The 14,937-nt window shown below is 51.7% G+C and overlaps 1 protein-coding gene and 1 long non-coding RNA gene across 5 annotated transcripts in view; one reads left to right on the top strand and one right to left on the bottom strand.

Moving 5' to 3' along the window:
- LOC138425522 (uncharacterized) overlaps window positions 1-14,937 on the bottom strand; it is a 39,131-nt gene that overhangs the window by 12,754 nt on the left and 11,440 nt on the right. The window contains exons 2-4 of the long non-coding RNA XR_011251242.1: window positions 4,819-5,179; window positions 2,444-3,407; window positions 2,190-2,277 (exon numbers count right to left, since the gene is read on the bottom strand). This is a non-coding gene — a long non-coding RNA (uncharacterized lncRNA). The remainder of the gene's footprint in view (window positions 1-2,189; window positions 2,278-2,443; window positions 3,408-4,818; window positions 5,180-14,937) is intronic.
- On the top strand, window positions 2,520-13,507 carry LOC138425521 (serpin B9-like). Of its 4 annotated transcripts, none has more exons than XM_069563496.1 (7): window positions 2,520-2,686; window positions 4,184-4,368; window positions 5,044-5,181; window positions 5,506-5,623; window positions 6,926-7,068; window positions 8,573-8,728; window positions 8,955-13,507. In XM_069563496.1, exons 2-7 carry the CDS (start codon window positions 4,201-4,203, stop codon window positions 9,354-9,356), a joined length of 1,125 nt encoding a protein of 374 aa, XP_069419597.1. In that variant the 5' UTR covers window positions 2,520-2,686; window positions 4,184-4,200; the 3' UTR covers window positions 9,357-13,507. The 4 variants fall into 4 exon arrangements, with proteins under 4 accessions (XP_069419597.1, XP_069419601.1, XP_069419600.1 ...); XM_069563500.1 differs by having other exon boundaries at window positions 2,520-2,613; XM_069563499.1 differs by having other exon boundaries at window positions 2,571-2,761.

Here is a 14,937-nt window from a genome sequence, read left to right on the forward strand (position 1 = left end):
TGCATCCACGGTAGAGGAGAGAGCCCTCTTGTCAGGAGCGTGAAGGCCCAGAGCTGAGGACGAGTGGGCAGAGGCCCTGGCTCCGTGCACAGCCGGGGTGAGTGTCCTGCTGGCTCCCAGTGGAAGCGCCCTCAGCGAGGCTGCAACGCCTGGGCCTGAAGCAGCGTCTCTGAGAGCAGGCAGAGGGCAGCACGCCTCCCGGTGGGCCTACGGGCCTCCTGCCTCTCCTCCTGGGGTCAGAGGCATTTCCGGGCGTCTGCCCTGACGGCTGCGAACATCACAGGAGCCTGGGGCCGGCACTGCGTCCAGGCAGCCGCTCCTGGATCAGGGCTCACCTGGACTCCCCATGGAAAGAGAGGCCGGCAGCAGGACGAGGCCCCCCGCCTCCTGTCCTTCCTTTGGACACATCGAACAAGGCCTGGCTCCAGATGGCTGGACGCTAACTCCTGGGCAGGCGGACAGCTGGAGCGGGGGCCCAGGGATGCCCAAAGCTGCGAGCCTCTCTGGGAAGAAGCATCCCATTCAGGGGACTGGGGGACCCCGACACCCTTCTCTTCCACTTCAGCGTGCTGAGCCGAGACGTCTGGCTCTGCTCTCACACAACACCTTCTGGCTCGGAGGGTTGTGTACGACACAAACAAGTAAGCACAGTAAATCCAGCCACTGGCTAGGAGCCAATTGAAATGAAAAACCATATTAAACGAGTTTAGGGCAAATCGCTCTTTTAAAATCTCTGCTTGCCCTGGGGGTTTCTGTCTCACCCTTGTGTTCGTAGGGCAGGAACACCCGAGACTCTGGGATGGGTCCTGCAGTGTTTCTGCAGAGAAAACAGTCTGTGGATCGTCTTGAAGCAGAGCCCACCACGCACGTGCTCTGAGCTGGGGTGAGAGCTGGGGCGAGGGGTGCTAAGACAGGTGTGCGGGACAGACGAGGTCTTCTGGATTTAGGATCTGACCGGTTTTCCAGGTGGAAAAGCCACTCACATGTGAGAGGTTGTGAGCTGGGACAAATCCGGAACCTGAAGTCACGTTCAGGAGGTGAGGGAGCAGGGAGCCGACTGCCCAGCACTTCCTGTGCGGAACCCGGAACCACCGGGCGCCCTTCTCTGGGTTCCGTGTGCTGGGTACAGGCCCTTCCCGATCTGGCCTGGCTCCGATTTCAAGGCTCCTTCCTGCCACTGTCTTCTCCTCAATCCCCTCCAGGACACAGTCCCCGCCCCCCACCGCCACTCCCAGGATTCCCAGGTTATTCTCAGAGGACCTATTCTCTGACATACCCAAGAAGACCGGGATCTAAAATGCTGTTTCCCTCTGCGTCTGGCTGAAGAGCTATAACATTTGTGCATAATCGCATCCCCCATGAAGCCTCACCTTCCCTTTAGAGATCTTTCCAGACACTGTGGTTGATGGTACGGACACAAAATCAAGTCAAGGAGAATGAGGCTGTCCTAAGGCCAGTCACCTAGTGGGGAAGAAAATGGCAACCCACTCCAGTATTCTTGCCTGGAGAATCCCAGGGACAGCGGAGCCTGGTAAGCTGCCGTCTACGAGGTCGCAGAGTCAGACACGACTGAAGCGACTTAGCAGCGGCAGCACCGCTGGTCACCTAGCGGGAACCATACAGAACACAGAAGCTCCTCCATAAAGTCCGGCCAGAGGGAAGTGTCTGCCGGGGACTTTCTTGTGGAATTTGTGCGTGGCTACCACCATCTAGACGTTTTCTCATAACATCTAGGAGGTACCTCTGAGCACTTCTGGTGTTCTCATCACCTGTGAGGCACCTCAAGTCGGAGGTCGTGTCCTCAGCCAGGTGCCCAGCGCCCAGCCCAGTGCCACACTCGTGGGAGAGGCTGAGACATCCCTGCTATTTGAGTTGACAATCTTCATTATGCAAGGATGGAGCACTCCTGGAGGAAACCAGTTTAGAGGGAGAAGGTCTTCAAAGTTAAGGAAGGAAATAGTTTACAAAAAGGTTTTCCAAAGTTACGGAAGAAACAAGCTTAGAGGGAGAAAGGCCTTCAAAGTTCCGGAAAGCTTTGCAGAACAGGGCCATGCTCAGCATTGCTCTTTGTAGGCTGCTGAGAAATGGCATCTGAGTGCCTGCAGGCAGAGCTGCAGGCACGGTCTTTTGCTAACAATACCCGGACAGGGCTCACTGGGCTGAGAGTTAGGAGGCCAAAAGGGACTAACCTTGGTGGTGGTGGGAGATGGTGCTCTGCCGGGTGACCCAGACCTGCTGGGTGCGCTTGCCAGGACCAACTCGGTTTCTTCTCTAGAGCTGAAAGGCAGATCACAAATTAAAGACTTTGAAAAACCTCCACATCCTGGAGGCCTGGGTCCTCCCACCCTGACCCCCACTTCCCCCCCACCGACCCTTACCCACCCGGCGACCCTTACCCCCCACTCCGACTCCCACACCCCACCCCCCTGACCCCCACCCCCACCTTCCGCATCCTGAGGCCAGAATGGAGTTCCCAGGGCGTGGGCGGAACCTCAAGTTGTGGGCGGGGCGGGGTTGGAGGCGGCCCTGCGGTTCAGGTTCTGTTCGCAGGGCCTCCTGGGCCAGAGGCCACTCCCTGCTGGGAGCTGTCAGCATCTGGAGCTGAGGAGGCAGGTGAGCCCCTCCCGCGCGAGAGAGAGCTGAAGGGGAGCGCCAGCGGGGGACGGGCTCAGGGCGCCTCTAGAAGGTGGGGATCCAGAACCCGCTGCGCTGCCACCTGGAGGCAGAAGGGTGACTGCCTGGTTGAAGGATGGGGAGCTGGGTAAGCGGAGCTTTCAGAGGTCCCAGCGCCTCGGCGGGGCTGAAGGGGCTCTCAGGTCTGGCAGGAGGATGAGCCGTGTCGGCCAGGTGCGTTTGAGCCCCAGGGCTGGGCCAGGCAAGAGCCCGGGAGCAGGGTCAGGACCGCCTCCGCCTGCCACAGTGGAGGGAGGTGGGGAGTGGGGACACTCTGTTTTCAGGCTCCGAGCGGCAGCAGGGAGAATGCGGGCCAGAATAGACGTGGGGTCAGGGCCAGCCTGGCTGGAGAGCTTTAAGGGGACAGGAGGCAAGGCTTGGTGGTGGCTGTGGGGGGCTGGATTGGGCCGGGAGGACACAGGGCCCCCTCAGGGCCTGAGGCCAGCCGTGGTGTGAGTGAGGGTCTCGTTACCAAGGAAAGACGGCCACAGGTGGGCTGGGGGCTGATGGCCTTGCCATGTCCGGTCCATGTCCGGTTTCAGGAGGGCCGGGGCCACCCCGCCGGCCTGTCTGACCACCTCTGACCTCCCCTGCCTCTCCCACGGCCTCAGTGCTCGCCCTGGCTGCACCCCGTCACCCTAACGGTCCTCTCCTGAACACCTGTCTTTAGTCCTTTCCTCTCCTGTGTCCCTCGGGACCTGGTTTCCAATGTCAGGCTCGGTGTCCGCTGATGGCTGTTGAGGGAAGGAAGGAGGGAGCCTTCAAATCCTGTTTCTGTTAAAAATTGAACTGAAAATTTTAAAGAAAAGCACAGGGCTTGGGCCCCACGTCCCGTGTCCGAGGGTCCCTGAGGGCTGGGGAGCGGAGGGCAGGCGCCCTGAGCTGGGCCGGGGTTCAGGGGCACTTGCTGACCATCAGGACCCAAGGCCCGGCTGGCACGGAGCAGCCGCTGTAGGTGGAAATTCCTCGCCTCACAGCCCATTTCCTCCCGGATTCCAGCCTGTCTGGCTCCAGTTCAGCTTCTCAAACATTTCTCAGCTATGAGCTGGGAAATGGGGAGACCTGGTCTGCTTCATAACTGAACATCTCCCAGGGGTTCCTCAGGAGTATGTGCAATGATACACGGGGCCTTGTGGGGAGCCGGCAGAGGGCCGACAAGGCTCTCACGTGGGGTCTCTCCCCTCCTCCCCTCTGGCCCTGTCCTCCCCCTTCTCAGATGGGAAAGGACTGGACTTCACCGCTCCCAGGAGCCCAGCAGTGTGTGTGTGTGTGGGGGGTGGGCGCCCCCGTCAGCCATTGCTGTCCATTCCCCGAGGCTCTCAGCCTCTTGATCTGCTGCCAGGACTGCACGCAGTTAGTGACCTTAACCTTGGACTTTCTATTAGGACGGAAAGCACCCATACATGGATCTTGCTCCGTAGACTATTTTACGCTCCACCCTGAAAGGACAGTGTCCTGCGTCAGGTGGACGGCACTCAGAGTTACTGAGGGCCTCTCTCTCCGCTCTCAGACTCCAGACCTGGCCTCATGGATGCACTCTGTGAAGCAAATGGCACCTTCGCCCTCCGCCTTTTTAAGGCCCTGTGTGAAGATCACCCTTCAAGAAACGTGATTTTTTCTCCCGTGAGCCTCTCCTCGGTCCTGGCCATGGTCCTCCTGGGAGCCAAAGGGGATACCGCTGCCCAGGTGGCCCAGGTGAGCTGGGAACGCGGACTCTTTCCCGTGTCCTGTCCGCTCGCCCGGCTGCAGACTGCCTTCTCCAGGCCTGCCCGTGGGAGGGTAGAGTGGACGGGAGTGCAGACGCTGCTGCCTCCGGAGGGGCTGGGGATGCCCAGACGCAGAGGACGGAGCTGAGGTCTCCTTCACCAATGTTTTCCTTGGGTAATCCTTCTCCAGTTAATAGCCTGGATGTGACTATCAAAATTTTGTCTTAATACTTCATGATAACGATTGCTTGAGATCTCAGCAGCTGAGCTCTGTCTCAGTTTGAGAGTACTGATTTTGTACTAAAACGTACAGCTGTTCATTGGTGAGAAGGGTAGGTTAATAGGTACTTCAAGTCAATGATATACCACCGTGCTTTCCAGCTGAGTCAGGGGATAAGCGGAAATGTGCAAAGAAGGTGCAAAGGCGTGGGCTTTTTACCTGTAGAGATGCTTAGGTGGGAGTTAGCCTAGATGAATAGCTACTCAGGAGCATCCACTCCTCCGCCCCCGTCATCTCGCCTCTCTCTAGTGTGTACTAAGTGCACACGTAAGAGTAGTGTCCTTTTAGGAATATTTTGTGAAGTATTTGAGAAAAAATGTTGGTCACAAAACTTTCAGAAATTGAAGGGCAATATCGATCATTTTAAATTACTTATCTCGATAGGTGCTTTCCTTAAACACAGAGACGGACTTTCACCAGGATTTCCAGCAGCTACTTGCTGAGCTGAACAAGCCTGACACTCAGTACTTGCTCAGGATGGCCAACAGGGTCTTTGGGGAGAAGACGTGTGAATTTCTCTCTGTAAGTTCAATCAACAGAACAGTACAGGTTGTGCTCAAAATGTAGAGTGTGAGAGAGAGACCCCAGAGAACTGATACTTATGAACATGATTTTTAAAACTTGTAATTCTCTAACTGTACTTTGAATTAGTTGAAATTTGACTATTTCTAAATGCATTGATCCATTATGATTATTCATAGCTGAGTTCTTACCTGTTTATAAACGCTGATCTTTTCATATCTAGCAGACTAGGATGATCACCTTTAAGGGATTAATGGTTACTTTAATGTAATATATATACCGTTCAGAATTTTGGAAACTCACTGACCACTCTCCTCTCCAAAGACCTTTAAGGAGTTGTGTCTCCGCTTCTACTGTGCTGAGCTGGAGCAGCTCTCCTTTGCCGAAGCTGCAGAGCCATCCAGGAAGCAGATCAACGCTTGGATCTCAAAGAAGACTGAAGGTCAGTGCTCCTCGGCGGCGCCCGCGCTTCCACTCCCCCTGCTCCTCCCGTCCCTGGTCTTTCTGATGATCAGCGCTGTGTTGCCTGGGCCCCGTGGACTATCTGAATGTTAGTGGATTTGCAGAGGTTCTGATCAGATGCTGGGGTTTTCAGCAGCAGAGACTTCACTGTGTCCATTCTCCCTGGAGCAGAGTGACCAGCAGGAGCAGACGCTCCCAGGCCGGGCTTGCAGGTTAACACCTCACAGAGAAGCATCGTCTCCCTCGGGCGTGTGTTCGCACGTTGCTGCATGCCCCACCTCTGTGGGAAGGAGCCTGGGGCCGCCTCTGAACAGCCTCTGGGGCCGCCTCTGAAGAGCCTCTGGGGCCCTTCATCACACCAGACCGACCCCCTCCTGCTCCTTCCTTGTCTCCTGCCTCCACTCCTGTCCCCAGATGTGATGAACCTAGTCCTGCAACAGGCCTGCTGCAGACCCTGTCTCGGGCTGATGGTCCTGCAGACTGAAGTCACCGCACGAGGGCGGGTTGAGCCTCAGTCGCTTCTGTTGCGCACGCTGTCCTGCTGCGGCCGTGGCCCCGATTGCCACGTGACGTTGGGCCCACGCAGGCCCCTCTGTACCAATTAAAACACGTGGTTCCACTGAGAGCAACGCTGTTCCCGCTGGTATGTGAACCAGCAGAGAGCAGGGGGTTGTCTTTCCTTCAAGACTTAGCCATCCTTGCCCTGTTTCTCCCCTGCCCTCTGGAGGCGTGAATTAGCAGGGGTGCTCTTAGTTCATTGAAAAGGCTTGACTTGATCTCCAGGGGAGAAAGGAGTACCTTTCACGTGCTCCCTGACCTTCTCTGAGAATGTCTGGAGGATTAAATAGTGAAACCTTTGCTAGAGGCTTCCAGAAGTTTGTCCTTGTGCTGATGGTGTGCCCTCTGAGCCATTCATTGTGGCCTCCTGTGACAAGCCTCCGTGCAGTCCTGGAAGGCCGGCTCTGCATGTGGCTTCTCCAGCCATAGCCTCTCCAGCCCACCCCTTGTTTCCTGTCTGTCTCCACCCACCTGGAGCAGACTTATCCTTGCGTGATGAAGTGGTCCACGCCACCCACTTTGCAGAGGTCCTGAAGCACCGTGATCATAAACACCATCCATGTGAGTGGGTCAGGTGTAGAACACCCAGACTGGGCAAATCTGAAACGAGGACTTTGGTTCTAGACTACTAATCGGGACTCTCCAATGAGCCTCATCAAGGGTTCGGTTTTTGTTTGTTTGTTTGTTTTTTAATCATGCTTTGTATTCTCTACTTCTCCCTAAGGTAAGATTCCAGAGTTGTTGCCTCCGAACTCTATTAATGCAGAGACCAAGCTGGTTCTGGTCAACGCTGTCTACTTCAGAGGGAGGTGGAGTGAGGAATTCGACAAGGCGTACACCAAGGAGATGCCTTTTCGAATAAACCAGGTAGGGGAAGCTTCTGAACATCCTGAGATTTTGGTGAAAAAATTGAAAAATTTAACTTTTTAAGAGCATAAGTCATTGGTTAATAATAAGTTGAAACGTCACACATTTCTGAATGAAGTTTTAAACTCGGTGGGGAAGAATTGAAGGGGTGAAAAACACTTGTTGCCTTGAGCCTTTTACTTTTCTCACTGTTCCTAGTGCCGTGACAATCTCTCATTAAGTCGTTGCTGGATGAGTGGCCATCCTACATTCAGCCTGAAAGCTTAAGTCTTCCTTTTAAGTCCAAATTACTCAGATAGAAAGCAAAAAATGAAGACGAAATCCAAATTTTAAACCCCCACAGGCGTTAGGAAAGTGTGATCATTACTATGATGGGGGTGGGGGGTGGTGGGGGGTTCTGCAGAGAGAAAGAATAAGAAAATGTATTTGTTTAATCAATTATTTTAAAAATGAGAATAAATACAGATTTGATTTGCTATTAATTAATCATCAGAAATTCAGTAATCATAGTTTTCTAAAAATAAAACTTACACAGACCTTAGTCTTGATATTGAGGTATAATTTCAATTGAGACAGGCATGAATATAGTTTGTTAACCACTCCCCCACAGCCAGCTCATAAAAATACCATTTTAATGCAATTCAGAAATTTATAAGAGTAAAACCCTTTTCTTTGAATACAGTAAATAATCAGCTTTCTAGTTGCAGCGTGGGAGGGGAGCCCAGCTAGCCATCCACAGCTGGCATGGAGTTTAGAAATTTGTTTTAATCTTTTTAATAGATGACCTGTGTCAACTTGTAAAACTGAATTTAGTAAGGGTAGCATTTCAGTCCACTTCTGTGTACATATAGCACTTCTGTATTTTAAAAAGTTATTTCCTCCAATTAAAGTTTCAGAATTGGTACAGTTGGGTTTAAATGCATGAAGACCCATATAGTTCTTTTGTTTTTTTTTTTTTTTTTTTTTACCGTGCAGCACAGCACGTGGGATCTTAGCTTCCCGAGCAGGAATTAAACCTGCCACCCCTGCAGTCTAACCTCTGCGCCCTGGAGAACCTCCCTTGCGGCTCCTTGCACTTCTTGTCACGCTGTTTTTCGAGCCTGTCTACCTTTCTGGACTGCACTGCTATGAAACTCTAAGGTTTCATAAAATATTTTTCTAATTTAATAGCAGTGATTTTCATCAGATTCTATTGTTTCGTTAGATATATTTACCGGGCACCTTTTAGCTCTGGAAATCTGACTTCCTCTCGGAGCGCAGCAGAGCACCATGTTTATTTTGCTGAATGAGCCGTCTTTCCCAGGCCAGCACCGGTGTGCTGACCCAAGTGCCTTGTGATGGGAACAGGGAGAAGCTGCTGGACAGTTTGTAGCACTAACCAGGGCACGGATGCCGTTTCCATCGGGGGTTCTGCACACCCCTCCATCCACCGCCTCTCCCGGAGATGCTGCCGCCTCCTCCGATGATCTGTGTCTGATTCCGGGTCATCCGTTTACTCCCGCAGAAGGAGCAGAGGCCGGTGCCGATGATGTTTCAGGACAGGGAGTTCAGACTCGCCCGCATAAAGGAGGTGCAGGCCCAGGTGCTGGAGCTGCCATACGCGGGCGAGGAGCTGAGCATGCTGGTGCTGCTCCCGGACGACCACGTGCCTCTGAGCTCGGTGAGTGTCCTGCGCGCCCTTCCTGCCGGGCTGGCCCTCGAGCCCCTCCTCCCGCTCTGGGGCGCACTAGCTCGGGTACCAGAGCACGAGATGGCACACTTGTCTGCCAGGTGACTCAGGCGGGAGTGGGGGTGGGCGGGGGCGGCGGTGATGCTGTCCCTCCGGGAAAGGAGGCTCAGGGCTGTCTGATGCTGCTGAGTCCCGAAGTCAAATTCTGGCCTTTCAGGTGGAGAAACATCTCACTTGGGAGAAGTTCCTCGCCTGGACCCAGCCTGACTCCATGAAGAAGACCCAGGTGGCTGTCTTCCTCCCGAAATTTAAGCTGGAGGAGACCTACAACATGCTGTTGGCGCTCCCAGGCCTGGGGGTGGTTGAGGCCTTCCAGCCGGACCGGGCTGACTTCTCAGGCATGTCGCCTGGCAGAGGCCTGTGTCTGTCCGCCTTCGCCCACAAGAGCGTGGTGGAGGTGAACGAGGAGGGCACGGAGGCCGCGGCCGCCTCGGCTGTGATCGAGGTTGACTGCGGCATGGACCAGCCCCGGTTCTGTGCCGACCACCCCTTCCTGTTCTTCATCAGACACAACGGCTCCCGCAGCACGCTCTTCTGCGGCAGGTTCTCCTCCCCATAGGGGTGCGCGCGCCGCGCCTGCCCGCCCTGCCCTCCCTGTGTCCCCAGGGCCTGGGCAGCTCCCAGCCTGCACACCCGTGCTTCTCCCCCAGGCTGACCCCCGAGCAGAGACTGAGGGCCAGGAGACCTCAGGGAGACGCAGCCTGAACCCCGTAGGATGGCAGGCAAAGTGCTCCGCGGGCCGCAGGCTCACGTCCCACTCGCTCCCGCGCGCGTTTCTTTCCGGTTGCACTGTGTTCTCTTCTGGGTCACCTGCTTGCCTGAGGCTGTCTAGGTATCCGTCCAGGCCACTAGCCGTCCCTACCGTTTGATACACTTCTTGGTGCTTGAGCTTTTAGGAATGTTCCATAATGCATATTTATTTTTTTGGCTGTGTAGCACATGGGATGTCAGTTTCCCGACGATGGATGGAGCCCATGGCCCCTGCGGCGGAAGCTTGGCTTCCCTTCCGTTGACCTGCCTGGGAATTCCCTCTTTAATGCACATCTTATCTTTCTTTGACTTTCACTGGTCAGCATGAATATTGCCAACCCTGCATCAGGCCCTGGGGAAGGAAGCGGGGGGGTGTGGACCTCTGACTGCGGCCCCAGTGGTAGAGGCAGGCAGCTCTGAGGACCACGAGGCTGGACTGGGTCCTGCCTCTAGGTGACCATGTGGCCACTGGAGGGGTCACACGGTTCCTCGTGTTACTCTGTTTCTCCACTTCCAACTCTAACGGGGAAAATCACATTCAACCCTTAAAGCTCATTTCCAGTGTCGTCTTCTCTGAGAGTTGTTTCCTTTCCTGCATAACCAGAGGTACGCCTTTGTACCCACTCTGCCCCCCGGGAGGTGGTGCGTCTCTGACAGCAGCTCTTTGTATATTGCCTGTCTGTGTTTTCCGGCCTTAAGGCCCTTGGGGATGGGGCTGTGTCTTACGCATCAGGGTGTCACTTACAGTGCGTGGATAAGCAATTAGATGATGAGCTCTGTGACTTTAGAAAAAAAAAGATTAGAAACCAGTTTTTCTAATTGATAAATAATAAAAACAATTATTAAAAAAAACAATTTATTGAGGTGAAATTTATAAAACCTAAAATTGCCATTTAAAGTGAATGACACACTGGCGTTTAGTCTGTTAACACTGTTGTTCAACCACCACATTGATCTAGCTCCAAATATTTTTCATCACCCTGTATCCACTAAGCAGTTACTACCCATTCCCTGCTTCTCCCAACCAGTGGCAGCCACCAGCCTGCTTTCCATCTCCGTGGACTTTCCTGTGCTGGCAATTCCCAGTAAGCTTAGTCACGCGTGACCTCTTTTGTGTCTGGCCCCTTTCATCCCACATAATGCGTATTGAAAAGCAGGGGCATCACTTTGCCAACAAAGGTCCTTATAGTCAAATCTATGGTTTTTCCAGTAGTCATGGACAGATGTGAGAGTTTGGACCATAAAGACTGGGTGCCAAAGAATTGATGCTTTTGAACTATGATGTTGGAGAAGACTCTTGAGAGTCCCTTGGACTTCAAGGAGATCAAAACAGTCCATCCTAAAGAAAATCAATCCTGAATATTCATTAGAGGGACTGATGTTGAAGCTGAAGCTCTAATACTTTGGCTACCTGATGTAAAGAGCTGACTCATTGGTAAAGACCCTGATGCTGGGAAAGATTGAGGGCAGGAGGAGAAGGGGATGACAGAGGATGAGATGGCTGGATGGCATCACCGACTTGATGGACGTGAGTTTGAGCAAGCTCCAGGAGATGGTGAAGGACAGGGAAGCCCGGCATGCTGCAGTCCATGGGGTCGCAGAGTCAGACATGACTGAGGGATTGAACAACAACAAAATGTGTTCAAGATTCATCCATGTTATAGCAGATGTCAGCAGTTCATCCTTTTTTGTGATTGAATAATATTCCATCGTATGCAAAGAACACATATTGTCTGTCCAACCATCCGCTGATGGACATTGGGTAAGTTTCCGCTCTTGGCTCACTGTGAGCAATCCTGCTATGAACATGCATATACATGTATTTATTTGAGTATTTGCTTTTCATCCTTTTGGGTACATTACTAGGAGAAGTTGCTGGATCGAATGGTGATTTCACGTTTAACTCTTTGAGGAGCTACCAGCATGCTTTCCACAGTGGCTGCTCTCCACTCACCTTGCATGAGGGTTCCAGGTTCTTCATAGTCTTACCAATGTCTGTTATTTCCTTTCTTTTAAAAGTATTAAAAGAAAGTAGGTACGAAGTGATACCTCACTGTAGTTTTCATTTCCATTTCCCTAACATCTAATACGGAGAAGGCTATGGCACCCCACTCCAGTACTCTTGCCTGGAAAATCCCATGGGCTGAGGAGCCTGGTGGGCTGCGGTCCGTGGGGTCGCTAAGAGTCGGACACAACTGAGCAACTTCACTTTCACTTTTCACTTTCATGCATTGGAGAAGGAGATGGCAACTCACTCCAGTGTTCTTGCCTGGAGAATCCCAGGGACGGGGGAGCCTGGTGGGCTGCCGCCTATGGGATCGCACAGAGTCGGACACGACTGAAGCGACTTGGCAGCAGCAGCAGCAGCAGCAGTAGCAGCGTCTAATAATGTTGCGTGTCTTTTCACGTGCTTACTGGCCATGTGTGTGTGTGTCTTCTTTGGAGAAAAGTGTGTTCGAGTCCTTTGTTCATTTTTTCATTGGGCTGTTGGTCTTTTTGTTGTCGAGTGGTAAGAGTTCTTTCTGCATTCTGGATGTTAGGCCTTTATCAGCTCTGTGATTTTTCTCTCGCATTCTTTAGGTTATATCTTCCCTTTCTTGATAATGTCCCTCGATCCACAGAAGTTTTAATTCAACGAAGTTGAGTTCGTCTATTTTTTCCCTTTTGTCGCTTATATTTTTGGTGTCACAGCTAAGAATCCATTGCCCTATCCAAAGTCACGAAGATTTACAGCTGTGTGTTTTTCTAAAACTTTTATGGTTTTAAGTTTTTTATTTAGATTGTTAATCTATTTGATACCTGTGATATGAGGTAGGGGCCCAACTTAATATTTTTGCATATTTCTTTGTGGTGTTTTATTGAGGAGTAATATTTTCCCTGTAATAACATTTAGCCTTTCCCTTAGTGATTTCTACCCTGCTTTCTGCTTTCAGTATTGGAATTACCCTCCCACTGAGAAACCAGCTAGTCACCTATTTTTCTTCTATATTTATACTTTTTAAACCAATTAACTGTTTAATCTGTCACTATTTTTTGTGTTGTTGACATTTAGGAGCAAATATGACTTGGGTTATTTATAAATAGCCAAGTTCTCAACATTATTTGTGAAACAATCTGCTTTCCCCCAGCCATCTATTGTTTTCATCTTTATGCTTCCGTGTTGTTGCCTGAAAAAACAGCAACCTAAAAAACTGAGCTGTGTTTTATCTGGTGGAAATTCTTAGGACTTGGGCCCCTGAGGCAGCACCTCGAGTGACCCTGAGGAGGCGGAGGTCGGAGCCAGGCTGTATAGAAGCTTTGCAACAAAGGGCCGGCAGTCTTCAATGTCAAAAGTTTTCTTGTAAATTAAAGGAAACCAGATAATCCAGGTTAAGGGATTTCAACTTAGTGCTTTTCCATGTATAGAAAGATGCAAGAGCCTGGCTCGCTGACACCGCTCCTTCGCCGTGTGCCTCAGCTCTCTGGGACCAGGATCCTGTGTTTCCACATCCTGAGTCATTCAGGGCTCACCGTGGGGAGTGGCTGCGGTCTGCTGGCTGCTAATGGCAGGTATTCTTTCCTTCCCGAGCTCCCGTGGGGCTCACCAGGCGACGCTGGAGGCCCGCAGTCACTGATGACAGGCATCCTTGTTTACTGACACGGCAGCAAACATTCTGTTTCTTGGTTGAAACACCAACATAACAGTCACTGAAGACTCAAATCATATAAATATTCACCTATATTTTTCTTTAGCATTTTTGTCATTTTATTCTTTGTTATTAATTCGCTTTGGAATTTATTTCAAAGTAACGTGAGAAACCGATTTGTAAAAAACTTTATTCTTGATTGAAGGATAATTGCTTTACAAAATTGTTTATGAAGAAACCAAATTTTTAAGGTAATAAATTTTTTGTGTTTATTAAAAACAGTGAGGATATTAGTTAATTCAGTTTTCTTGAATAAAGACATGATAAAGTGAAAGTGAAAGTCGTTCAGTTGTGTCCGACTCTTTGCGACCCCATGGACTGTCCAATCCATGGGATTCTCCAGGCCAGAAGACTGGAGTGGGTGGCCTTTCCCTTCTCCAGGGGATCTTCCCAACCCGGGGATGGAACCCAGGTCTCCTGAATTGCAGGCGGATTCTTTACCAGCTGAGCCACCAGGGGAGGCCAGGATGTGATGGGATTTCCCCCAAAGGCCCTGCGTGACCAGCAGGGAGCCCAGGAGGCGCTTGAATTGTCCTTTTACTAATTCACCCCGACAGCTCACACAGGCATGTGGCCACAATGCTTTCCTGACGGCTTGTCCTCACGGCACTCCTGCGGGCTCGCGGTCAGGAGTTGCTGATGAGGAATAAAGGTGTTAGGTTCTTGTCAAAACCAGTCGTAGGCTGTTGTCGGTAACTCAGCAATTCAGTCTGGCAGATTGGTGGCCCTGCGGCCTTCCTTCTGACGTGTAACTACGAGGGGAAGGGGCTGCTGCAAGTGCAAGCAAAGGATCAGTTCAGTTCCGCCCCTCAGTCATGTCCGACTCTTCGTGCCCCCATGGACCGCAGCACACCAGGCCTCCCTGTCCATCACCAACTCCCGGAGTCCACCCAAACCCATGTCCATTGAGTCAGTGATGCCATCCAGCCATCTCATCCTCTGTCGTCCCCTTCTCCTCCTGCACTCAATCTTTCCCAGCATCAGGGTCTTTTCCAATGAGTCAGCTCTTTGCATGAGGTGGCCAAAGTATTGGAGTTTCAGCTTCAACATCTGTCCTTCCAAAGAACACCCAGGACTGATCTTTAGGATGGACTGGTTGGATCTCCTTGCAGTCCAAGGGACTCTCAAGAGTCTTCTCCAACACCACAGTTCAAAAGCATCAATTCTTCCACGCTCAGCTTTCTTTATAGTCCACCTCTCACATCCATACGCGACCACCGGGAAAAGCAAAGGCTAATAGGTGCTGAATGCAGCTGTTGCAGGGGCGGGGGTGTGCAGAGAAGCAAACTTAGTTAAGACTCGCAGTTAGGAGCAGATAAAGCAAAAAAAAAAAACCCACAAAACCTAGGAATGTTCAGGCCTGCTCCTTCTTCTCTTCATCTTTCCTGTTCTTCCTTTTCTCTGAGACAGTAGGTAGGTGTACCGACACTTGAGAGATTCTTTCTCATACCAACCAGTCACCAGCGGGGTGTCCAGAATTCCGTTCAACATGTACTCACTGCTCCCAGTTAGTGCTTCCTTACAAGTGAAGGGCTCAGGAGGGGGCCTCCAGTGCCAGCGGGGAGGCCAGGGCACTGCATTCTTACCAGCTTACTGCAGCTTCAGCCTTCCCACAGCCCACCCCTTCCTGCTTTGATAAGTGGCAAGGATGACTCACAGAACTCAGGAAGGCACTTTCCATACCAGCATGGTTGCCCTGAGGAA

This window comes from Ovis canadensis, chromosome 20, assembly GCF_042477335.2.
Source record: "Ovis canadensis isolate MfBH-ARS-UI-01 breed Bighorn chromosome 20, ARS-UI_OviCan_v2, whole genome shotgun sequence".
In the NCBI taxonomy this organism is placed as follows: domain Eukaryota; kingdom Metazoa; phylum Chordata; class Mammalia; order Artiodactyla; family Bovidae; genus Ovis; species Ovis canadensis.

Bases quoted from the DNA above. Each gene is read 5' to 3' on its own strand.
- LOC138425521 (XM_069563496.1), top strand. From the start codon at position 4,201: ATGGATGCACTCTGTGAAGCAAATGGCACCTTCGCCCTCCGCCTTTTT. The intron at 5,624-6,925 runs GTCAGTGCTCCT...CTTCTCCCTAAG, and splicing joins GATCTCAAAGAAGACTGAAG to GTAAGATTCCAGAGTTGTTG. The intron at 8,729-8,954 runs GTGAGTGTCCTG...CTGGCCTTTCAG, and splicing joins ACCACGTGCCTCTGAGCTCG to GTGGAGAAACATCTCACTTG.